Here is a 25,942-nt window from a genome sequence, read left to right as displayed (position 1 = left end):
GACAGTGGGCCAAAGTGGTAATGGAATTTCTGAGGCTTTGCTGAGGAAGCACAGATGAGAAGCAGGCAAGACTTTTATTTTCCTGTTAATCTGTGATCTTTGAGTTTGTGTAGGCAAATTTGAAGACAGGGCACTTGAATGCTCTTCTTGTAAGATGTGGGAAGTCAGGGAATCTTATGGTCACCCTGATGACTACAGCTGTGGGAAGTGCATCCAGGTGCAGCTTCTGATTGACTGGGTCAAGGAAGTAGAAGTGCAGTTGGATGTACTCAGGATATTGGGGATGCTGAGCACATCACAGATAACATGTTTTAGTGAGGTGGTCACATCTGTGGTGCAGGCTACAGATGGGCTGGTGACCACAAGAAGTAAGGGGAGTATGCAGACAATGCAGAGCTCCCTTGTGGCCATTCCTCCCAGTAATAGGTATACCCCTTTGGATACTGTTAGGGAGTGGTTACTTTTCAGATGCAGTAGATGGGTCAGTGGCACAGTGTCCAGCACTGAGGCAAAGAAGAAAAGGGTGAAATCAGGCAGAGTGATAGTGATAGGCGACTTGATAGAAAGGAGTATTAAGCTGTTCAGCAGCTGTAACTGAGACTCCAGGATGATGCATTGCCCCCCCAGAGCCAGGATCAAGGGTGTCTCATAATGGATACAAGACAGTCTGAAAAAGGAGAGTGAGTAGCCAGAGGTTGTGGTCCAGAGTACCAGTGAGAAAGGCAGGAGCAGGGATAAGGTTCTGCAAACTGATTTTAGAGAACTAAGTAGAAAATTTTAAAAAGCAGGACTTCCAGGGTTGTAATTGCAGCATTACTATTTGTGCCATGTGCTAGTGAGGAGAAAAATAGACACATTCTGCAGTTCCAAACGTGGCTAAGAAACTAGTGCGGAGGATTTATGTATCATTGAGCTCTTTTCAAGGGCAAGCAGGACTTGTGCAAACAGGACGATGTATATCTGAACTGGAGTGGAACCATTATCCTTGCCCAGAGGTTTGCTGGTTCTACTCAAAAGGGTTAAATCTAGCGTAGCAAGAGAATGGGAGCCATCAGAACAGGGCAATGGGTGCCCTGGAAATCCTACCTTTTTTCCCCACCTAGTTCCCTAAAATCGTTTGCAGAACCTCATCCCTGCTCCTGCCTTTATCTTTGGTACATCAATGGACCACAACCTTTGGCTGCTCACCCTCCTTTCTCAGGATGCCATGTACCCATTATGAGATATTCTTGCTCCAGGGAAGCAGCACAACATCCTGGTTGAGTGCAAGAAAGATGTAATGACAGGTAAGGCTGAAAGGGAGGACAGCAAGTGGCAGGCGAATAAATATGGTGGGACTGATGACCTGAAACATGTTAATTTCAATACTAAGAGTACTATGGGAAAAGAGGATGAAGTTAAGCTTAGCTGTAATTACCATTATGGATATCTGCTCCATAGGAGACAGGACTGTTTCTGCTTTTTGTTGTTTTAGATTTGACAAAAGGGGGAGAAAAGAACCTAAGGAGGTTAAGTCTTCTGAAAAGCATTATGCCAGATAAATCCCAAGGGCTTGATGATAAATATCCTAGAATATTGAAACAAACAAGCAAGGAGATTGCTGGGACTTTGACAAAGATTTTTGTGTCTTCACTAGCAACAAGCAACAAGTACTAGCAACAAGCTCTGATTCCTGGAGAATCAGAGAAGAGAAAATGTTGTGCCTTTGTTCTCAAGTGGACAAGCCAGTGAAGTATAGGCCAGTGAGTGTCAAGTTAGTGGTAGTGGATTGAAGTAGATACTTGCAGATAGGATCAGAAACAGAATCAGAATCAGCTTTATCATCATTGACATACATCATGAAATTGTTGTTTTGTGGGAACATAAAACAATTACTAAAAGTTGCAATAAAAAATGCAAAAAATAAATAAATAAGTAGTGCAAAAAGTGAAGTAGTCTCCAAAAGAGTGGTCCATTCAGAAATTTGATGGCGGAGGAGAAGAATCTTTTCCTGAAATATTGAATGGGTGTCTTCAGGTTCCCATACTTTCTCCCTGATGGGAGCAATGAGAAGAGTGCATGTTCTAAATGGTGAGGATCCTTAATGATGGATGCTGCATTCTTGAGGCATCACCTTTCCTATTAAAGATGTCCTCAATGGTGGGAAGGTTAATGTCCATGATGGAGTTGGCTGAGTATACAACCTTCCACAGCCTTTTCTGATCCTGTGCATTGGTGCTTTCATACCTGATAATGATGCAACCACTCAAAATGCTCTCCACAGTACACCTGTAGAAATTTGCTAGAGTTTTTGGTAACATATTGAATCTCCTCAAACTCCTAATGAAATATAGCCACTGGCATGCTTTCTTTGTAATTGCACCAGTCTAGTGGGCCCAGGATAGCTCTTCAGAGATGTTCACACCCAGGAACTTGAAGTAGTTCACCCTTTCCTCTGACATGAGGACTGGTATGTGTTTTCTCAACTTCCCGTTCCTGAAGTCCACAATCAATTCTTTGGTCTAACTGACATTGAGTGCAAGATTGACATCAGTGAAGAAGAGATACTATTTCCCACCTGGACTGACTGTGGTCTCCCACTGAGGATCCAGTTGCAGAAAGAAATACAGAGACCCATTTTTTGATGCTTGTTAAAAGTGGCTATGCAAACAGATATGGTAATAAAGAAGGCATATTGCATGCTTGTCTTGATTGATAGGGATGCTGAGTTATAAAAGTAAGGAAATCATGCTTCAGCTATATAAAACTTTAGTCAACTGCACTTGCAGTTCCAGTTTCCCCATTATAGAAAGGCTGTGGATATGAGGTTCAGATCCAGGTGAGGTTTACCAGGATGCTCCCTGGATTAGAGAGTGTGAGCTGTGTGGAAAGGTTGGACAAGCTTGGGTTGTTTTCCCTAGAGCGTTGATAGCTGAGGGTGGAGGAGTTAAAACTGAGAAGCATAGATAAGAGTTGACAGTCAGAACTTTTTCTTCAGGAATAAAATGTCAATCACAATGTTAGAATTTTTTAAAACACAGAGAGTGGTAAGTGCCTGGAATGGGTTACCAGGAGTAGTGGTAGAAACAGACAGTTTGGTGGAGTTTAAAAAGTTTTTAGATAGACATATGAACATGAAGGAAATGGAGGGATATGGATGACACATAGAAAGGACACTTAATACAAATTGGCATCAAGATCAGCACAACATTGAGGGCAGAATGTCCTGCTGTATTGGGAAGACATAAAACCAGAGAAATATGAACAGTACTGGCCCTTCAGCCCACGATGTTCTGCTGACCTTTTAATCTACTCCAAGATCAATCTAACCTTTCTCTCCCACATACCTTTCATTTTTCTTTCATGCATGTGACTATCTTAGAGTGTCTTAGATATTCTAGACTTTTGTACATCCTTAATTTCTGTGCTTTCATTATCAACAGCCACACCTGAAGCTGGCTAAATTATAGATTTTTCTCCTACATTTCAGGACATTCTGTCTCAGCACATTTAAAAACCTCCCTCAATCAAGCTTTACCCATCTATCTTAATATGTCCCAAAAAAAATTTTGATTTTTTTTTTCTCTGATAGTGTACCTGAAAATATCTCAAGAATTGCAACTATGCTTAAGGGGCTTATAAAAACACATTGCCACTGCTTTATGTATCCATTTAGGTAAAAGCTCAAGTCGCAATACTTATACCAACCCTGTCCTGCAAGCTGAACAATTTTAACAGTTTTTTTAACTATCAAAACTTATTCAAGTAAAAAGTATGGAGATAGATCATCAGAATAGATAATAGTATGCACTTTTGCCATACCTCTTGGTTAGATTGCTTGAGAGGACTTGTTCCAATCTTGTCATTCTTAGATGGTATCCGTACCTGTAGTTGTGTAGGCAAAGGAAAAAATCCTAAATGCATTATAAAAAATAATGTTTTCAGAACTTCCAAACTATACAAAGATTCATATAAACACCAGAAAGTCTTAAGTTTGAAATCCAAAGCAACACCAACAAAATGCTGGAGGAACTCAGCAGTTCAGGCAGCATCAATGGAAATGAACAGATAGTCAACATTTTGGGCCGAGGCCTTTCTTCAGGACTAAGACGGAAGGGGGAAGATGCCAGAATAAAAAGGTCTGGGGGGGAGGGGTAGTGGGAAGGAGGCTAGCTAGAAGGCAATAGGTGAAGCCAGGTGGGTGGGAGGTGCCAAGAGCTGAAGAAGGAGGAATCTGATTAGGAGAGGAGAGTGGACCATATGAGAAGGGGAAGTAACAGGCAAGTGAGAAAAGGTAAAAGGTCAGTGTGGGGAAAAGAGGAAGGGGGTGGAAAAGCAGGAAAATTTGTTTACCAGAAGGAGAAATTGATATTTATGACATCAGGTTGGAGGCAACCCAGAGGGAATATAAGGTGTTGCTTCTCCACCCTGATGTTGGCTTAGTCTTGGCACAAGACCGACACATCGGAATGATAATAGAAATAGGAATTAAAATGTTTGGCCACCAGGAAGTCCCGCTTGTAGCAGATGGAGTGGAGATGCTTGACAAAGTGGCCTTCCAATTTACAACAAGGCCACAGGACGCCACATTGGGAGCACTGAACACAATAGACAACCCCAGCAGATTTGCTAGTGAAGTGTTGCCTCACCTGGACGGACTGTCTGCAGCCCTGAGTAGGTGTATGGGCAAGTGTAGCAGTTAGACTGTTTACAGTGATAAATGCTGGGAAGATTAGTCAGGAGGGACAAATGGACAAGGGAATCGTGGAGGGAGTGATCTCTGTGGAAACTGGGGTGGGTGTGGGTGGAGTTAAAGATATATTTAGTAGTGGGATCCCTTTGGAGATGGCAGAAGTTGCAGAGGATAATGTGTTGGGTGCAAAAGTTGATCGAGTGGTTGTTATGGGCAAGAGGAACTCTATCACTGGTAAGGCAGCAGGAAGATGAGGTGAGCGCAGATATACAAGAAATGGAGGACACAGGGGTGAGGGCAGCAGCAATAGTGTAGGGAGGGAAACCCGGTCTTTTAAAGGAGGGGGACATTTTTGATGTCCTGGAATGGAAAGCTGCGTCCAGGGAACAGATGTGGTGAAGGTGAAGAAACTTTTTTTTTTAAAACAGGAGAAATGGTGGGAAGAGACATAGTCAAGATAACTGTGGGAATCAGTAGGTTTATAAAAGATGTCAGTTGACAGTTTGTCTCCATCTCTGGAGACAGAAAGATTGAGAAAGGGGAGGGAGATGTCAGAGATAAACCAAGTGAGTTCAAGGGCAGGGTGGAAGTTAGAGCAAAGTTGATAATTGATGAGATCAGCATGGGTGCATGAAGCAGCACCAATGCAGTCATCAATGTGGCAGAGGAAGAGTTGAGGAGTATAAGCAAGGAAGGCTTTGAACATGGACTGTTCTATGTAGCCAGAAAAGAGGCAGGCATTGTTGGGGCCCAGGTGAGTGCCAATGGCTGCCCCTCGAGTTTGGAGAAAGTGGGAGGAGTCAAAGGAAAATTTGTTCAGGGGAGCTTTATCAGGATTTTATATATGCAAATCAGTACAATAGCTTGCAAACATGACAAAAACTGTCCAATACTATCTACCTTTATAACTTCAATTTTTGCATTCCCTTTACTCGTTCAATGCACTTAACAACTCACAATTTAGAGAAGATTAATTCAACCATATGAGGCATCTTATTTTACTCAAATTGACAAAATCAGACAATATCCGATGATGGATAGTTGGGCACACAGCCCAAGATCAATAGTATTGGTAAAAAGACCAATTATATATTCTGTCTATTCATTTAATTCTCTAAAGAAGCCTCTATAAAATGTTGTTAGTCTGAGCAGAATTCTGGCTTACATATCTGATGTGCATGTGTCCTTCCTTTCTAGTCATCTTGGACCAAAACTGTCATGAACAAAAATTCTCACCATTGTGCTGCATTGCAAAGATGACTACAGTAGTAAGTCACTGACAAAGAGCTAAGTGTCATGGAATTGTTGAAATTTCAAATTAATATGGTCATACTGTAAAGAATATTGATTAATCATATTATACATTATACAATATGTATATATGTATTCTCTCTCTTGTTGGGAGTTGAACGAAATCCAAAAAAAAAACTGCAGACACCATAAACTCAAATGCAGATTAAGGAACACCAAAGGAGAAAAATAAGAATAGATTAAAATCCTGCACGTTTGGAGAAGAATATTGCTGTGTAAATTTCTAAAAATGAGGTTGAACAAAGAGGTGAAACTAAATAATAAGCTTTCACCTCAGAATTTCTTCATCTAATACACCACAGAGAAATGTTTGTTTTTGTTTCAAAGAGTGAACACAATATCCTCTCACTATGCTTCTGTGCTTCAAACAACTACAATACATTTGATTTTCTTTCCATTAAATGCCAAACATCCATATTCTAATGCTTTGTCTATTCGTACCTGAATGACCACTCCCATGACAGGAAGGCTAAGTGTTTTGCCAGGGACTGGTGCTGGCCATTGGTCTACCTCATTGCAAACTAGAAAACAGAAGAAACATGACTGTATTCAGAATTCAAAAAATAACATACAATCTTCTGCAATTATTTTCTTAACCACACATTTCACTTAGAATTTTTAACACCATAATAAACCAAATAATTAAATCAATGATACAAGCGTGACTGAATGGAACTTTTTACATCAAGAGAGTTCCCAGTCTCACCAGAAGCATAATAAGGAGAAATATTCTTACACAAGTTGTTGCCATAATCAGCAATGTGCTTCCTGAAAGGAAATGTAACCATAACTTTTGAAACAATCATATAAATTACTTAAGGGAAAGGGCCACTGGCCCAAAATGATAACTGATTTCTCTTTCCACAGATGCTGTTTGACTAGCTCAGTTTTTCTAATATTTTCTGATTTTGTTTCAAATTCAAGCCTAAAGACTTTTTTTTGTGTTTTCCATTACTGGAATTACGTACCTAGCTGGTCAAGCAACATCTGTGGAGAGAAAAATGATGAGTTAACGTTACAGGCTCTTCACCTTTGAACACAAGTGGCCAATTTTGATATAAACTGTACAGATAGATGATCTGAAATAGTTCAATTCAGTCTTCAGAATTTAATACTGTAACTTGCCTATTTCATAAGATGAGTTACTGTTCCTTAAGCTTGTGTTGAGTTTCACTGAAACAGTGTAAGAGGTCGCAGACCTTTGTCCCTTTAGCCCTTAACCCACTCAGCTCCCGACAAGTACAGTGCTGACCCACCTCAGTCCTCTTTTTTCATTGGATGCATGGTATTTCGGATTTTTGTTGAACAAATAAACTAAACCTACCAGAAATGCAAAAGATGGCAGGGCTTGGACTGAAGAGCTGTAATGTCAGGACCACCCAGAGTTTTGACAAACCCTCCATATGAGAGATAGTACATGTTGATAATTGATTATTAAAAGGAGATCATTACAAATTCATCTAGCAAGGGAAAAGTTCAGATGAAGAACATGAAAAAAAAAGTTGCTCTCAAAAATAGGACCCTTATAAATTGCTTTAACTATTTTCTTTCTACCCATCTTTCAACCCAAACAGAGCAAGTTAATCTAAGTGCTTGTGCTCCACATAGTGCTTTACTATGGGTACCAGATGAACATGATCATTACTGGAAATAACCCTTGTAATAGCATCTTCATTACAGGCATCTACCAACAGGGACACAGATCATTCATTGGTGAGTACAAAGGACAGAATGAAATTCCTGAAGTTTTTCCATCCAAAGCAGAAAACCCATTACTCCATTAACTTCTTTCCCCCTCTTCCTCTCCTTGACTTTTCTCTGTGTTTCTCTGTCTGTGCTGTGAGGTTTCAGAGAAACATAAAAGAGAAGTCTCAGGACAAGATAATAGGAAATATAATGCTCATACAGTATCCCCGAGGTAATGCAGAAGAGGAGGCAAAAGTTTTAAGTTATTATGGCTTTTGATAGAGTAAGGAATGGAAAATTATCTTCAGCACTTAGTAGCCACAGACTTAAAATAACTGGCAAAGAAATGAAGGGAAAATAGGTTTCTCATGCATGTGCCTTTTAGAATCTGGACCTGGTACCTGATTTCATATGAACTTTAAAAGGACAATTAAACATGTACCATATTTGTAGAAGGATAACATGCAAAATTGTGGAGAAAGTGTATGGAACTCAAATAGTTACCTATTCCGAACTGACAGGTATAATGATCCAATAGACTTTATTTGAACTAAGATCCTCTGATTTCAAATCAAAATTGATTTTAAAGCTAAAACATCTTTTAAAAATATATCTTTGTCCAATACCTGAAAGTATATACTGTAACTGAAATTTTCAAATGGCGTGCACATTATTATCAAGCATCTAGAATGTACAATTATAAAATCACAAATTCACCAAGGGAACTTCCATTCAACACAAGGATGGCAATAGTTATTTATAATATAAAAGTTTTCTTTTAACCATAAGAAGGTGATAGCAGGAATAAAAGTTTGTAGAAAAGAAATGCACATAGTTAAGATTTTGGTAAATTACACAAAGATTTATTTTTAATTTAAAGATATTTTAGCTGTTTTCCAGATGTTTTTTCCAGTTTTCAAAGCTTTTTATTCCAACAATCATCAGATATTTTTAAAACACACTAGCTTCTGGATATTCATCTGTAATTTCCAGAAGTTTGTCATAATTCTAACATTCTAATGAAGGCTCTAACCTGCCTCAAGACAAGGCTCCAGCTTTTCAAAGTATTCAGGTGCAACAAGTTGTAGGAGAGAGCGGAAGAGATTCACAAAAGGAAGTCGAGAAATAAGAACCAATGACTGAAGAAGAAAAAAAAAGCACATTACAATGCAAATCAAGACTTCTTGAGAATAAATTAAAACATACACTCATACCCTCCTCAATGGCAATTCACCACAGTGCTCTTAGTTCTGGAGTCTGAACATTCACAGGTATATAACCCTCAGTACTTTGATAAAGTCATCCACTCATCTGCACGCTGTGGTGCCAGGGACTTGGGCATGAATCACGTCCATTCATGCTGTTGCACACAGCTGTGCAGAAGTCTGTTCCAAATCCAGCAATGAATCATTTTTTGTGGCAATATAGCATGTGAGAATGGCTGTTAGGTGACCAAAGGCTCAGGGCTATACCCACGATGGTATGTATGCAAGGGCCATTGCTGAGGATGGACAGCATCTGCTCCATGCCAGCAGATCAGATCGTCTCTCAATACTTTCAGCTGGACTGAACTACACTCAATGTGCTAATCTGGGTCAGACTAATGCCTCACCTCAACAATGAGGGGTGGCACAGCATGCCCCATCTTACCTAACACTAGCCCTACGAGCAGCCTCTCCACAATTAGCTTAAATGGATTCATGTCAAATTCCTAGAATCCAAGTCCTACACACAGCAGCAATATCAGTAACACACCCTTCTGCACAAGATTCTGCAATGAGCTCTTTTACTGCTGATTTCATTCATTCTTTCATTCTTGGTGGCACAGTAGCATAGTGGTTAGCACACTTTACAATATAGGTGACCCAGGTTTGTACTTAAGGGAGCGCGAAGCGCAGAAACAAATATCACTGTAATGATTGTACGCTCTAGTATCAATTGTTTGGTAACAATAAAGTAAGGTTCAATACCCTCCGCTGCCAGTAAGGAATTTGTACGTTCTCCCTGTAACCGCATGGATTTCCTTCAGATGTTCCGGTCAAAAGTCCTCCCACAGTCCAAAGACGTACCAGTTGGTAGGTTAATTAGTCACTGTAAATTGCCCCATGATTAGGCTAGAGCTAAATCAGGGATTGCTTAGAGGTGTAGCTCGAAGGGCTAGATGGGCCTGTTCTGCACCAGGTCTCAACAAACAAACAAATAAATAAATAAATGGAAAGTGTATCCCATGCACTAAGCGAGGTTCTACTCTGCAGTCTTGAAAGCTGTATTTCTACAAAACAGTAGAGGGCACCAAATCCTGCCCAATAATAAATTGTTTTTCTCATATTAATGGCACACATACAGATTTAAAGATTAAAAGTAACGTTGCTGACCTTTGTATGAAGTAACTTTGCTGATGGCATGAATGTACTTTGAGTAAGACAGAGACTGGTACAACATGCACTCCTTCATAACAAGAATTAACTTCAAATAGAGCAACTGCACTCACAAGGTTTCTACCAGTAGGAAAACAAGAACAGCAAACTTTGTACTCTTAGCACTTAATTTTCTTACAAATCCTGACTTGTGTGTATATTACTGTTGCTAAATCAAAACTCAGGAATTCATGACATATGCTATCACAAGGAATGCACTGATAACATTGAGATTAAGTTACGTAGACAATTATTTAGAGATCAGGAGTCTATCTGCAGACACTTCACATCCAAATTCAACAAAGGGGATATTCAAATTTAAATAAATAAGTTTGAAATAAAAGGTTTGCACCAGTAATGGTAAAACATGTAACTATTAGATTGTCATAAAACAATGACCTTTATGAAAGGAAATCTGACCCTTTTACACAATGCAGTCTAATAGAAACATAGAAAATCTACAGCACAATACAGGCCCTTCGGCCCACAAAGTTGTGCCGAACATGTCCCTACCTTAGAAATTACTAGTCTTACCTATAGCCCTCTATTTTACTAAGCTCCATGTACCTATCTAAAAGTCTCTTAAAAGACCCTATGGTATCCATCTCCACCACCATTGCTGGCAGCCCATTCCATGCACTCACCACTCTCTGAGTAAAAAACATACCCCTGACATCTCCTCTGTACCTACTCCCCAGCACCTTAAACCTGTATCCTCTTGTGGCAACCATTTCAGTCCTGGGAAAAAAGCCTCTGACTATCCACACGATCAATGCCTCTCATCATCTTATACACTTCTATCAGGTCACCTCTCATCCATTGTCGCTCCAAGGAGAAAAGGCCAAGTTCCCTCAACCTATTCTCATAAGGCATGTTCCCCAATCCAGGCAATATCCTTGTAAATCTCCTCTGTACCCTTTCTATGGTTTCCACATCCTTCCGGTAGTGAGGCGACCAGAACTGATCACAGTACTCCTAGTGGGATCTGACCAGGGTCCTATATAGCTGCAACATTACCGCTCAGCTCCTAAATTCAATTCCACGATTGATGAAGGCCAATATACCGTACGCCTTCTTAATCACTGAGTCAACCTGCGCAGCTACTTTGAGTGTCCTATGGACTCGGACCCCAAGATCCCTCTGATCCTCTACTCTGCCAAGAGTCTTACCATTAATACTATATTTTGCCATCATATTTGTCCTACCAAAATAAACCACTTCACACTTATCTGGATTGAACTCCATCTGCCACTTCTCACCCCAGTTTCACATCATATCAATGTCCCGCTGTAAACTCTGACAGCCCTCCACACTATCCACAACACCTCCAACCTTTGTGTCATTAGCAAACTCACTAACCCATCCCTCCACTTCCTCATCCAGGTCATTTATAAAAATCACGAAGAGTAAGGGTCCCAGAACAGCTCCCTGAGGCACTCCACTGCTAAACGACCTCCATGCAGAATATGACCCATCTACAATCACTCTATGCCTTCTGTGGACAAGCCAGTTCTGGATCCACAAAGCAAAGTCCCCTTGGATCCCTTGCCTCCTTAATTTCTCAATAAGCCTTGCATGGGTGACCTTATCAACTGCATTGCTGAAATCCATATACACTACATCTACTGCTCTTCCTTCATCAACGTGTTTAGTCACATCCTCAAAAAATGCAATCAGGCTCGTAAGGCACGACCTGCCCTTGACAAAGCCATGCTGACTACTCCTAATCATATTATACTTCTCCAAATGTTCATAAATCCTGCCTCTCAGGATCTTCACTGTCAACTTACCAACCACTGAGGTAAGACTCACTGGTCTATAATCTCCTGGGCTATCTCAACTCCCTTTCGAATAAAGGAACAACATTCGCAACCCTCCAATCCTCTGGAACCTCTCCTGTCCCCACTGATGATGCAAAGATCATCACCAGAGGCTCAGCAATCTACTCCCTCGCCTCCCACAATAGCCTGGGGTACATCCCGTCTGGTCCCAGCACCTTATCTAACTTGATGCTTTCCAAAAGCTCCAGCACATCCTCTTTCTTAATATCTACATGCTCAAGCTTTTCAGTCTGCTGCAAGTCATCACTACAATCACTAAGATCCTTTTCCATAGTGAATACTGAAGTAAAGTATTCATTAAGTACCCCTGCTATTTCCTCTGGTTCCATACACACTTTCCCACTTTCACATTTGATAGGTCCTATTCTTTCACGTCTTATCCTCTTGCTCTTCACATACTTGTAAAATGCCCTGGGGTTTTCCTTAATTCTGCCCACCAAGGCCTTCTCATGGCCCCTTCTGGCTCTCCGAATTTCCTTCTTAAGCTCCTTACTAGTAGCCTTGTAATCTTCTAGATCTCTAACATTACCTAGCTCTCTGAACCTTTTGTAAGCTTTTCTTTTCTTGATTAGATTTATTACAGCCTTTGTACACCATGGTTCCTCTACCCTACCATAACTTTCCCTGTCTCATTGGAACGTACCTATACAGAACTCGACACAAATATCCCCTGAACATTTGACACATTTCTTCCGTACTTTTCCGAGAACATCTGTTTCCAATTTAAGCTTCCAATTTCCTACCTGATAGCCTCATAATTCCCCTTATTCCCATTAAACACTTTTCTAACTTGTCTGTTCCTATCCCTCTCCAATGCTATTGTAAAGGAGATAGAATTATGATACCCATCTCCAAAATGCTCTTCCACTGAGAGATCTGACACCTGACCAGGTTCATTTCCCAATACCAAATAAAGTACAGCCTCTCCTCTTGTAGGCTTATCTACATACTGTGTCAAGAAACCTTCCTGAACACACCTATCAAACTTCACCCTATCTAAACCCCTTGCTCTAGGGAGATGCCAATTGATATTTGGGAAATTAAAATCTCCCATCATGACAACTATGTTATTATTACACCTTTCCAGGATCTGTTTCCCTATCTGCTCCTCAATATCCCTGTTACTATTGGGCGGCCTATAAAAAACACCCAGTAAAGTTATTGACCCCTTCCTGTTCCTAACCTCCACCCACAGAGACTCTGTACACAATCCCTCTATGGTATCCACCTTTTCTGTAGCCATGACACTATCTCTGATCAACAGTGCCAAGCCCCCACCTCTTTTGCCTCCCTCCCTGTCCTTTCTGTAACATCTAAAACCATTCCTTTCCCTGAGCCATCCAAGTCTCTGCAATGGCCACCATATCATATCTCCAAGAACTGATCCCTGCTCTAAGCTCATCTGCTTTGTTCACAACACTCCTTGCTTTAAAATAGACACATCTCAAACCTTCGGTCTGAACGCGTCCTTTCTCTATCACTTGCCTATCCTCCCTCTCACACTGTCTACAAGCTTTCTCTATTTGTGAGCCAACCTCCTCTTCCCCAGTCTCTTCAGTTTGGTTCCCACCCCCCAACAATTCTAGTTTAAACTCTCCCCAGTAGCCTTAGCAAACCTCCCTGCCAGGATATTGGTCTCCTTGGGATTCAAGCGCAACACATCCTTTTTGTACAGGTCACACCTGCCCCAAAAGAGGTCCCAATGATCCAGAAATCTGAATCCCTGCCCCCTGCTCCAATCCCTCAGCCACGCATTTATCCTCCACCTCATTCTATTCCTATTCTCACTGTCGCGTGGCACAGGCAGTAATCCCAAGATTACTACCTTTGCGGGTCCTGCTTCTCAACTTCTTTCTTAACTCCCTGTAGTCTTTTTCAGGACCTCTTCCCTTTTCCTACCTATGTCATTGGTACCAATATGTACCACGACCTCTGGCTGTTCTCCCTCCCACCGCAGGATATCTTGGGCACGATCTGAAACATCCCGGACCCTGGCACCTGGGAGGCAACCTACCATCCGAGTTTCTCTCCTGCGTCCACAGAATTGCCTGTCTGACCCCTTAACTATAGAGTCCCTTATCACTACTGCCATCCTCTTCCTTTCCCTACCCTTCTGAGCCACAGGGCCAGACTCTGTGCCAGAGGCATGGCCACTGCCACTTCCCCCAAGTAGGCTGTATTCTCCAACAGTACTCGAACAGGAGTACTTATTGTCAAGGGGTACTCTCTAGTACCTGACTCTTCCCCTTCCCCTTCCTGACTGTGACCCACTTATCTGTCTCCTGTGGCCCCAGTGTGACCACTTGCCTGTAACTCCTCTCTATCACCTCCTCACTCTCCCTGACTAGGCAAAGGTCATCGAGCTGCATCTCCAGTTCCCTAACTCGGTCCCTCAGGAGCTGCAGCTCAACACACCTGGTGTAGATATGGCCGTCCGGGAGGCTAGGAGACTCCAGGGCCCCCACATCTGACACCGAGCACAGAAAAACTGGCCTCACACACAGTTCCTCCTTTCCACAAATAACACAGGTAAACCTACATCACTTCATCCTGTTACCACTTAAGTCCATTGAGCCAAAGCCCTACCACTCTGCTGCCTCTCACTCCGCTGCCCGCTCCGACGCTGAAACTCATCCTTAAAAACATTGCAACATGGTACCAATAAAATCATAATTATGGTTTTATTGAGGGAAAATGGCAATCCAGTGTCCTGTCCTTTTTAAAAAAAAATAATTTGATATGTAATAATCCTTTAGTGTTAGCTGGCCAATGGTGTAGCGGCATCCACACTGGACTTCAAGACGTGTGGTCCCAGATTCAAATCTGGCCAGCTCCTTGCAGGCTTTCCAACCGTGCTGGGTTGAGCATTGAGCTAGCAACTTGGCCTCGTAAAAAAAAAGACAAAAATACAAAAGAAATGGAAAGGGTGCTCGCCATTGCCTTTTACAGTTTAAGATTGTTCATAGAGCCCATATGTCTAAATCTAAACTATCTCGATTCTACCCTGGCATTAGTCCGCTCTGTGATAAATGCAAGAGGGGCGTGGCCTCTCTCATCCATATGTACTGGTTCTGTCCTAGCTTGGAGAAATTCTGGAAAGATGTCTTCACTACATTATCGGGTATTCTGAATCAGCACCTAGAACCTAACCCCTTAATTGCTCTGTTCGGTTTTTGGGGCGAGACAGATTTATGTCTGGGTCCGACCCAATGCCGAATACTATCCTTTGCCTCTCTCCTGGCGAGACGCTTGATCCTCCTTAGATGGAGAGATGTTGCCCCGCCCACTCATGTGCAATGGCTTAATGACATTATGGCCTGCTTGGACCTCGAAAAAATTCATTATTCAGTTCTTAATTCGGATCTAAAGTTCCATAAGGTCTGGGGACCTTTTATCGAGTACTTTCATAACCTTCCTCTTGACTAGGGTTTTTTTTTTCTTTTTTTCTTCTTCTTTTCGGTCCCTTGCTTTCAGCTCCCTTTTTTTTCTGGTAGTAGGCATTATTATCCTCTGTTGCTAAGTGTATTCACAGTCTGGGAGTTTGACTGTCCTGACTTATACTCTCTATATTGTGTGGTGGTTGGTCTGGAGTTGATGTTGTTTTTTTCTTGTGTTGTGGGGCTTGGGGAGGACACTAAGCTCACTTGTCTTTAATTTAGGTGCTTTTTTGTTAAATTCTCTTCCTTTGTAGCATATTGTTATTGTATGCTTAATTTTGCACTGTATTAATGCTCCTCATTGGGATTTGGGGTTTTTAATTTTGTAAAATGTTTTGAAAAACTAATTTAAAAATTAATTTTAAAAAAAGAAGAAGAAGAAGAAATGTGTCACCCGATGTGCCACTTGGCACAGAAAGGCACAACAACATTGTTTAGTGTAATAACTTAAAGTTACAAGGACAGATAAATGACTATTGTTAAAAGACTAAAAAATCCAAAATAAGTGTTTGGTTTCAGGTTGGCAAATTTACTCATGGGATATGACCAATCTTAGTCTCTCAGCCTTTCACAATTTACACAGTTCACAACAGATGAAAAGATAGTGTGCAAAATAATGAAGTTTGTTGTTGAGAGTTTGATGGGAAAGTGGGCTTTGAGGAGAGACAGCCTATTTGCAAAGAGAAATAGAGAGGCTCTGCAAATGAATGGCCAGGAATGACTTCTCTTCCGGTGCCAGCAGTAACTCAGGTATTTCTAAAGGATCTATCATCAACATGAAAACCCAAAGCAACATCACTTGAAAGCACATTATCAGCTTCTGTATATAGATTGATGATCTACAAATGTATCTTACCACCACTTTTCTCAATCAGTCTATTGTTTCTAAATTGTGATAAAGTCCATTATTAAACAAATATTTGCACTGCTTATTGGGAAGATCAAAGTCACCATCTTCACAATCCTTCACCATACTGTTTGCTGGATACGGTCCCACACTCTGGTAACTGAAGTTCAACCAGACTCTAAGCTTGTGTTCATTCAAAATTATTTTGCCCATATCATACAAACGACCATTTGTATGTTAACTCCCGTGTTTGCCTACCTACACTACGACAGAATTAACAAAACTTAGTTTTAAAATTTCTTATCTCTCTAATCAAAACCTTCCATATATTGCATAAGATTGGTAATTTTATCCAAACTTAAACTCTCAGACAGGTACATGTTATTCAAATTCTGGACATATGTATTTCTAAATATCATGTCTTCAGTCATCAGAATCTCAACCACCCCTCCCTAAACCTTTTGACAAACTATCTCTTTCCTCTTTTGATACATTCCTTATGACCTACTGCTCAAACCAAGATTTTGCTCAGATACCTTAATTTCTCTTTAAGCTTTTCAGCACCATTTAAAAAAATTATTAACATTTCTTGGAATGCTATCTGCTACGTTGAAGATGCATCATGAAAATGGGTTCTACCTCTGGAACAGGATGGAATAATTCATCATGGTTAACACCATCTTTATTTTGTAAGGGACCAACTGACAGAATTGCTTTGCATGCTGACAAAAACCAGCACTGCTAGTGATGTCACAGAAAAATTTCTACAATGCTCATGTTCTGCCCAAAAAGTACTAAGAAGTACTCTTTGCAGAGTTCATATTAGATAACATTATTCATACTGCATGTGACATGCTGAAAAGTTGCACAATGCTTGAACTGAAAACAAACTATTTTTCAATAAGACAGGCAAAGGTTCTTAGGACAAGGTCATTAAATAAATAATGAAACTTAGTGCCTTTAGTCCCTTAACCATTTCTCATTAGCATAAATCTAACCAAACAAAATATATTCTTATTAAAGTGGTGAACCCAATCCACAAAATAAACAAATCAATTTTATTTTAGAAATGCGATTACCTTTTGAAAATATCCCCGTTTTATTGTACTATCCTTGACTTGTCGGAAGTAGACAAATCCATAGTAATGTGCTCGATCCCACTGAAAAATGTAATTTCAGTCTATTAGCATACGAAACATATCATGTAATAGTAGCAGAGTCCATCATGGTGAACTCTTTGAAAGATCTATTCAATTAATCAAATCCGCTGCTCTTTATCCATTTTCCTGCAGCTTCTCTGAATGATGCAAGAGTTGCAAAAGCATTAAATGGGACAAAATATCACCCAGAGAAATGTAAAAATTATTTCACACATATACAAAAATAGGTAAGAAGAATTTAGTTTTTAAAAAGGCAAGAAATGAATGATTGTTGCTATTCAGTCAGATCTGAGTATCTTTTGCACACATAACATAAAAACTTAATACATCAACACTGCAAGCAAGCAACCTGGAATACTTGGTACAAAGTGAGACACACAGCTGTGTAGGTCAAGTGATTAGGTATATTTTAAAATGGTGGTTGATAGGTTCTTGATCAGTAAGGGCGTCAAAGGTTATGGGGAGAAGGCAAGAGAATGGAGTTAGGAGAGAAGGTAAATCAACCATGACTGAATGGCACAGCAGAATCACAGAGCTGAATGTCCTTATTCTGCTCCTATCTTTTATGTTTTATGGTTTGGAATACAAGAATAATAAAGTCTTCTTACAGTTATATAGTGCTCCCATGAAACAGATGTGGAGAACTGTCTTTAGTTTACTTCTTATCAACTGGAGGTTTGCCTGCCTTAGAGGGACTACAAGATTACCCTATGAGATGAATTTTCACTCAATGAGCCCTAGTACCTTGGAGTTTTTGAAGAATACAGTGTGATCTCACTGAAACATTAGAGTTTTGACAGGGTAGAGGAGAAAGAACTGTTTCTCCTAAGTAAAAGATCTAAAATTAGGCATACTCTCAAAATAAACAGATGACAATTTAGTGCTAAACTGAGGAGTAATTTCCTCACTCAGATCATTTTAAGTCTTGTAAAATGTTCTATAAAAAGGGTGGTGTATACATATTCTTTGAATATAGTCAACACTGACATCAATACATCCTTGGAGGGTTTAAGCAATCAAGTCATACAACATCAGGACAGGGAAATGGTACAAGAATCATGAACCTATGTCAAACTCAAAAGTCCCTGTGACCTCCTCTTGCTCTCGTTTTTCATGTTCTTGTCAATGTTGTACTTAATTACAAATGCTTCTATCAAATCTTTCCTTAATCTTTGAAATCCATCCTACAACACCAGCTGCTCAAAACAAACAACATTGGTTCAGTAGAAACTCTGGGGAGATTACAAGCAAAGATAGATTTGGGAAAACAAAACAACTGAGCTGGAATTAGATGGATGAATGGATTTTTAAAAAAGCTGAAATGTCAATTTAAATATTTTTATTGAGGCTGACAGCTCAGACTTCACTTTTGTTTGTATGTTTTAGAGTCGGCCCACCGAGTTTCCTAAGGCCATGGTAAAAGACAGCAGCTGGATTTTTGGAAGGATCGTTTAGAAGAGAAAGCAAGTTCCTTCTCACTCCTTAGGACTTCTGGTTTTCACATAATCTGCAAACTTTGAAACTGTATTGCCTATAATCAAATTAAGTACTTTATATTAAAAAGAACAATAATCAGAATACATATTGAGTAACTCTTATCTGAAATGCTTAAGGCCAGAAGTGTTTTGGATTTTTTCAGATTTTGGAATATATAATGAGATAACTCTGAGTTTCCAACTCTGAAATAATGTGCCACTGGTTTGCAGTCTTCCACTTGTTCATCACACATATGTACTGATGCAGCGCGTCAGATTTTTCATCAGTGGCAAACTTGGCAAACTCATCAATGAATTTCTCTGCTGTTTCATGATCAGCGGATGCTTCATCACCACAAATCTTTTAAAAATTAATGCTCTGCCTTTTCTTAAATTTTTCCAACCAGCCTGCTGAATATTCACAATTACTTTCAACTTTCAGTTTGTAGTGAGAGATCATTGCTTGTATTATGATCAGCACATACCATTAAGTGGCATATGTTCTCTCCGACACTGATTAACCCACTCTTTCAATACGAATAAGAACTTCATTTCTCGCATTACCCAGTGATTTTCTATTTTTCATTAACTCCTGTTCATTATATATGTGAGGTCACTTCTCAGAACTGTCGTAGTGCACAGAAATCAGAACATTGCCTGGGAACCTTCCTGGCACCTAGTGAAATTTTCAATTTGTGATGTCATATCAGCGCTCAAAAACTTTTTCAGATTTTGGAGGTTCTCGGATTTCAGAATTTTGGATAAGGGGTACTCAACCTGTACTGACACCTGGAAAGCACTAAAATACTTTTCCCTCCAATCTTGGAAAAAAAACTCTCTTCACCTCTATTGTTTAGCCAAATTCATATCCGCATTGCTATTGACCTTTCAATCTCAATAGCTTCGATGTACTATGCACTACTTTGTCCATGGTGTTTTGTTAGATCATTCACATGTTAACCACACTCCTATATCAATCTTTATGTTCCTTGATCAACATACCCAGTAAAAGTTATTTTAGCATAACTTCCTTTTTAAATTATCCTCGCCAGGTGTCCTTTAAAGAAATTGAAGGATGTGTTTAAACAGTGGTGAAAAAACATAAAATTAATTGGCAGTCAGTGGTTTTAAACAGTGGAATAATTTTCAGTATGTTTCACATTATTTTAAGATATAATTAAAAAGTAGACTAGAGATGGAAGGAAGCAGAGGACAGACCATGGAGGGTAACAGAGTAAACTTGGGGAAGGGGAAGTGATTAGGGGTTATGCAGGGAGGGGAAGTAGGGTTGATCAGGAACCTGGATAAAACTTAGTGCAGCTTCAGATTATTCTGCCTTGTGTCACTATATGTTTTTATAAATGGATGATCGAGGTCTTTGCTACTGGAAAACAGAGGATTTGAACATTTTGCCAAACACACCTGAAGAACAACTGGGGCATCTCGATTGTACTTCTCTTCATCTCCAATCGCAGACAGTTTGTGTCCCACTGACTGTCGGATTCGAAAGCTGAACTGTGTGTCTCCAAGACAACCTAAAGCGTCAGTAACAATAACGGCTCATAATTGTAAAGACACAGAAACATTCCAAAAAACTTTGGGATTAAACTGGATTTTGCACATACAAAAAGATATTGAACCACAGATGTAAAGACAAGGATGACAAAGGAAAATGACTACAGAAAATGATTACACTTACTTTCCTGGTCTCCCTCAGGGGAATAAACACAGGCGGTTTGATTCTACTTTATTATCGGATGATGATTTTGTAAAATTTATTAAGGATCAGATAACCTTTTATTTTAACACTAATACATCACCTGAAGTGCCATCCCAGATTGTCTGGGATGCCATGAAAGCATATCTGAGGGGTCAAATAATCTCTTACACAGCAAATCTCAACAGAAGATCCCGTGCAGATCGATCAGACCTCATTAACCAGATTAAAGATTTGGATCAAATATATGCCCAAACTAAGAACCCTGAATTATACAAGAAGCATGTTGAACTCCAAACTAAATTTAACCTTCTGTCCACTCAACCTGTCGAACGCCAACTTCTCGACAGCAAGAGTCGCTTTTACATTCATGGGGATAAGTCTGGTAAATTCCTAGCCAATCAGCTGAGGCGTTCCAAAGCCAAACAACATATTACAAAGATCCGGAAGGAGAACGGAGACTTTACATCGGATCATTTAGAAATTAATGACGCATTTAAAAAATTTTATTCTCGGCTTTATTCCTCTGAATCTCTGAATGACAATATCTCTGTTGATCAATTTTTACAGAATCTGAATATCCCCTCACTTTCATCTGATTTCAAAGCCAAACTCAATGCGCCTATATCATCAGAAGAAATATCTTTTGCAATTTCTGCACTGTCCTCAGGGAAATCTCCTGGACCTGATGGGTTCCCTGTAGAATTTTATAAATCATTCTCTTCACTCCTTTCTCCTCAGTTACTTTCAGTATTATCTGACTCGTTTAATTACGGCAAATTGCCACCCTCTTTCAATGAGGCATCTATTATTCTTCTTTTAAAAAAGGGCAAAGACCCAACAGAGTGTTCCTCGTACAGGCCGATCTCTCTGCTCAATGTCGATGTAAAGATCTTAGCTAAAGTGTTGGCTCATAGATTAGAAGCTGTTATTCCCTCCATTATCTCTGATGACCAAACAGGCTTTATTAAAAACCATCTCCCTTTTTTTAACATTCGGCATCTATTTAATATTTTATACTCAGCTCCAACTGGGACTCCTGAATGTGTTATTTCCCTCGATGCGGAGAAAGCATTTGATCGTATAGAGTGGAACTACCTTTTTGCAGTCTTAGAAAAATTTGACCTCGGCCAAAGTTTCATCTCTTGGATCCAATTGCTGTACCTGTGTCCTACTGCTTCTGTTTTAACTAATTTTCAGAAATCCCAAGTATTTAATCTCAAACGTGGCACCCATCAGGGATGCCCCTTAAGTCCCTTTCTCTTTGATTTGGCTATAGAACCTCTGGCGATAGCATTTCGAAACTGTCCTGAATTGACCGGGATTTGGAGAGGGGGTGTTGAGCATAAAGTTTCTCTCTATGCTGATGACTTATTACTCTTTCTCTCAAATCCGTCTACATCCTTACCTCTAATGTTTTCACTTCTTGACCAGTTTAGCTAGATCTCTGGCTATAAACTTAATTTACATAAGAGTGAACTTTTCCCAATTAATAAAGAAGCACAAGAACTAATATTTCGTGATCTCCCTTTTAAAGTAGTCCATAATCAATTTACTTATCTTGGAATTACAGTCACAAAGGAAGTTTACAGATCTCTTTCGTGAAAACTTTGTCAATCTTTCATATGCTATAAAACAGAGTCTGGTACAATAGTCACCTCTATCTATGTCTTTGGTAGGTCGTATTAATGTTGTTAAAATGTATGTTCTCCCCAAATTTTTATACTTATTTCAATCTATCCCAATTTTTATTCCTAAATCTTTTTTTGATTCCTTAGACTCTATTATTTTGTCATATCTGTGGCAGAATAAGCGCTCTAGAATTAATAAAATCCACCTCCAAAAATCTAAAAAAGAGGGTGGCATGTCTTTACCTAACTTTCGCTTATATTATTGGGCAGCTAATATACTTTGTGCTACCTTCTGGTCTTTCTTCCACGGCCAACCCGAGTGCCCTAACTGGGTGGCAATGGAGTTGAGCTCCACTAAAGAATTATCTATATCTGCACTTCTTGGCTCTGCACTCCCTAGCAGTCTGCCCAGATCAATAGCTAATCCTCTGGTTAGACACACTTTGCGTATATGGGCTCAGTTCAGGAAATACTATGGTTTCCAGGGGTTTTCCGTTTCTAGCCGTGTCGCACATAATCACCTTTTTTTTACCTACTACATACGATTCAGCATTCCATGTTTGGTATAGGAAGGGCATTAGACATTTTGAAGATCTCTTCATTGATAATCGCTTCGCTTCTTTTCAGCAGCTCTCTGTTAAGTTCAACCTGCCTAACGCTCACTTTTTCAGATATCTCCAAATCCGACACTTTATTGCTCCTTTAATTCCTAACTTTCCTGAAATGCCTGCAAAAAATGCTATGGACCTATTTCTTTCCATTAATCCACTAGGTAAAGGTTTAATATCAATTATCCGAGATAAACTAGCAGCCCTATGACAGGCCCCTGTGGATAAAATTAAAATGGCCTGGGAGCAGGATTTAAATATCTCCTTATCCAAGGAGAGCTGGGACTCAGTTCTCAAATCAGTTAACTCAACCTCTCTTTGTGCTCGCCATTGCCTTTTACAGTTTAAGATTGTTCATAGAGCCCATATGTCTAAATCTAAACTATCTCGATTCTACCCTGGCATTAGTCCGCTCTGTGATAAATGCAAGAGGGGCGTGGCCTCTCTCATCCATATGTACTGGCTCTGTCCTAGCTTGGAGAAATTCTGGAAAGATGTCTTCACTACATTATCGAGTATTCTGAATCAGTACCTAGAACCAAACCCCTTAATTGCTCTGTTCGGCTTTTGGGACGAGACAGACTTATGTCTGGGTCCGACCAAATGCCGAATACTATCCTTTGCCTTTCTCCTGGCTAGACGCCTGATCCTCCTTAGATGGAGAGATGTTGCCCCGCCCACTCATGTGCAATGGCTTAACGACATTATGGCCTGCTTGGACCTCGAAAAAATTCATTATTCAGTTCTTAATTCGGATCTAAAGTTCCATAAGGTCTGGGGACCTTTTATCGAGTACTTTCATAACCTTCCTCTTGACTAGGGTTTTTTTTTTTGTTTTTTTTTCTTCTTTTTGGTCCCTTGCTTTCAGCTCCCTTTTTTTTTCTGGTAGTAGGCATTATTATCCTCTGTTGCTAAGTGTATTCACAGTCTGGGAGTTTGACTGTCCTGACCTATACTCTTTATATTGTGTTGTGGTCTGTCTGGAGTTGTTGTTGTTTTTTTTCTTGTGTTGTGGGGTTTGGGGAGGACACTAAGCTCACTTGTCTTTAATGTAGGTGCTTTTTTGTTAAATTCTCTTCCTTTGTAGCATATTGTTATTGTATGCTTAATTTTGCACTGTATTAATGCTCCTCATTGGGATTTGGGGTTTTTAATTTGTAAAATGTTTTGAAAAACTAATTTAAAAAAAAATTTTTTTTAAAGAAAATGATTACACTTAATGTCAACAAAGTATAGGAGAGAAAACAGGTCAGAATCGATGTGTCTACAGAGATAAACTTGAGACCGGGCAAAGAAAAGGTATGAAGCAAGGGCTAGAATTGTAGCTAAAAGTTCTTCAGACAGGGAGCTCCTTTAGAAGTGGCTAGTGAGCAGCACTTGGTAAGGAAAAAGATACTGAAATTCCAACATCAAACAAGTTATTGCATAGTGTCAGTTTGTCTCAGTGGTGCAAGCACACTCAGAGTACAAAATCTAACAATTCAACCTGATTTCAGAACATGAACATGTCAAGCTGCGACACCAAAGCAGTTCACAGTGACATACGGTCAAAGTCCTTTAAGAGTGGATACCATGGCACTATCCAATGTTTCAAACTCAAGGGAAAATATGAACTTAGAACAGTATAGCACAGGAACAGGCCCTTCAGCCCATGTTGTTGTACTGAACTTATTAAGCTGGTAATTGAATATCTAATTAAACTAATCTCTTCTGCGTTCAGACTGTCTATATCCCTATTCTTTGCATATGCATGTGCCTATCCAAGGGCTTCTTAAATGGCTCTGTTGTGATTATCTCCATTGGCACTGTCAGCAGTGCATTCCCAGCAACCACCACACTGTAAAAAAGAAATTGCCCAGCATATCTTCTTTGAACTTACTCACTCTCACCTTAAATGCATGCCGTCTAGATTTAGACATTTCAACCCTGGGAGAAAGATACCAGTTTACCCCTCTCTCTCATAATCTTATAAACTTCTATCAGGTCTCCCCTCAACCTCCACCACTACTGAGAAAGCAACTCAAATCTGTCACACCACTCCTCACCACACATGCCCTCTAATCCAGGCAGCATCCTGGTAACCCTCTTCTATACCTTATCCAAAAGCTCCACATCTTTCCTATAATAGGACAATCAGAACTCAATATTCCAGATTCTGACTAACTCGACACTTATAAAGCTGCAGCATAAATGACCCAGCACTTGAACTCATGTCTCAACTGATAAAGAAAAGCATGCAATACATATTCTTTATTGCCTTATCAACCTGTGCAGCCACTTTCAGGGATCAGAGTCCCAAGATCCCTCTGTGCATCAATTCTGTTAAGGGTCTTACCATTAATAGCATACTGTCTCTTTATATTTGATCTCCCAAAGTGCAACACCTCACATTTGACCATTTCTCTGCCCATATCTATAATTGATCAATATCCCATTGTATCCCCTGGCAAATCTTCTACACTATCCAAAGCACCAGCAATCATCTGCAAATTTACTAATCCACCCATCCACATAGTCATCCAGTTGATTTACACACATCATAAACAGCAGCCGACTAAGTGCAGATCCCTGTGGAACACCAGTAGTCAACAGTCCCAGCCAGAAGTCCCATCGACCACTACCCCCTATCTTCTATATGGACAAGCCAATTCTAAATTCAAACAGCAAAGTTACTGTACCTCGAACTTCTGATGTACGTGATAAACAGTACTATATTTAAATATGCATGATTATACCACACTCATTTATAATCTCACAGCAATGATAACTCCTTTTGAAACTGAGATTATCATAGACTCATGGAGTAGAAACCAGGCCCTTCAACCCAATGAATCCATGGTGAACATTAAGTAACTATTTACATAAATCCAATGCTAGTCCAAATTGATTCTTGCTACATTCCAATCAAACACCCCCAGATCCTACACACTGAAAGCAATTTCCAGAGGCCATTTAGCCTACTAATGCATAGCTCTTCAGAACGTGAGCAAAAGAACAGTGCATCCAAAGAAACTTCATGGTTAAGATTCAAAGCAGATTTATTATCAAAGAATGTATAAATTATACACCTTGAGATTTGTCTGCTCACAAAGTAAGAAACCTGAATAACCCAACCTTTAAAAAAAAGATCAAAAACAACT

The 25,942-nt window shown here is 39.8% G+C and overlaps 1 protein-coding gene across 2 annotated transcripts in view; it reads right to left on the bottom strand.

Moving 5' to 3' along the window:
- Positions 1 to 25,942, bottom strand: part of dennd6b (DENN/MADD domain containing 6B) — a 90,447-nt gene that overhangs the window by 47,693 nt on the left and 16,812 nt on the right. Inside the window, exons 4-8 of one of the 2 annotated variants that reach the window (XM_073066684.1) lie at positions 20,269 to 20,381; positions 17,291 to 17,371; positions 8,703 to 8,808; positions 6,425 to 6,504; positions 3,802 to 3,864 (exon numbers count right to left, since the gene is read on the bottom strand). In XM_073066684.1, coding sequence (XP_072922785.1) covers positions 3,802 to 3,864; positions 6,425 to 6,504; positions 8,703 to 8,808; positions 17,291 to 17,371; positions 20,269 to 20,381 — 443 coding nt within the window. The remainder of the gene's footprint in view (positions 1 to 3,801; positions 3,865 to 6,424; positions 6,505 to 8,702; positions 8,809 to 17,290; positions 17,372 to 20,268; positions 20,382 to 25,942) is intronic. The other variant, XM_073066685.1, reaches the window with a different exon arrangement.

Source organism: Hemitrygon akajei, chromosome 14 (assembly GCF_048418815.1).
Source record: "Hemitrygon akajei chromosome 14, sHemAka1.3, whole genome shotgun sequence".
Classification (NCBI taxonomy): domain Eukaryota; kingdom Metazoa; phylum Chordata; class Chondrichthyes; order Myliobatiformes; family Dasyatidae; genus Hemitrygon; species Hemitrygon akajei.
The sequence above is the reverse complement of the archived record's forward strand: the minus strand, read 5'-3'. Positions and strand labels throughout refer to the sequence as shown.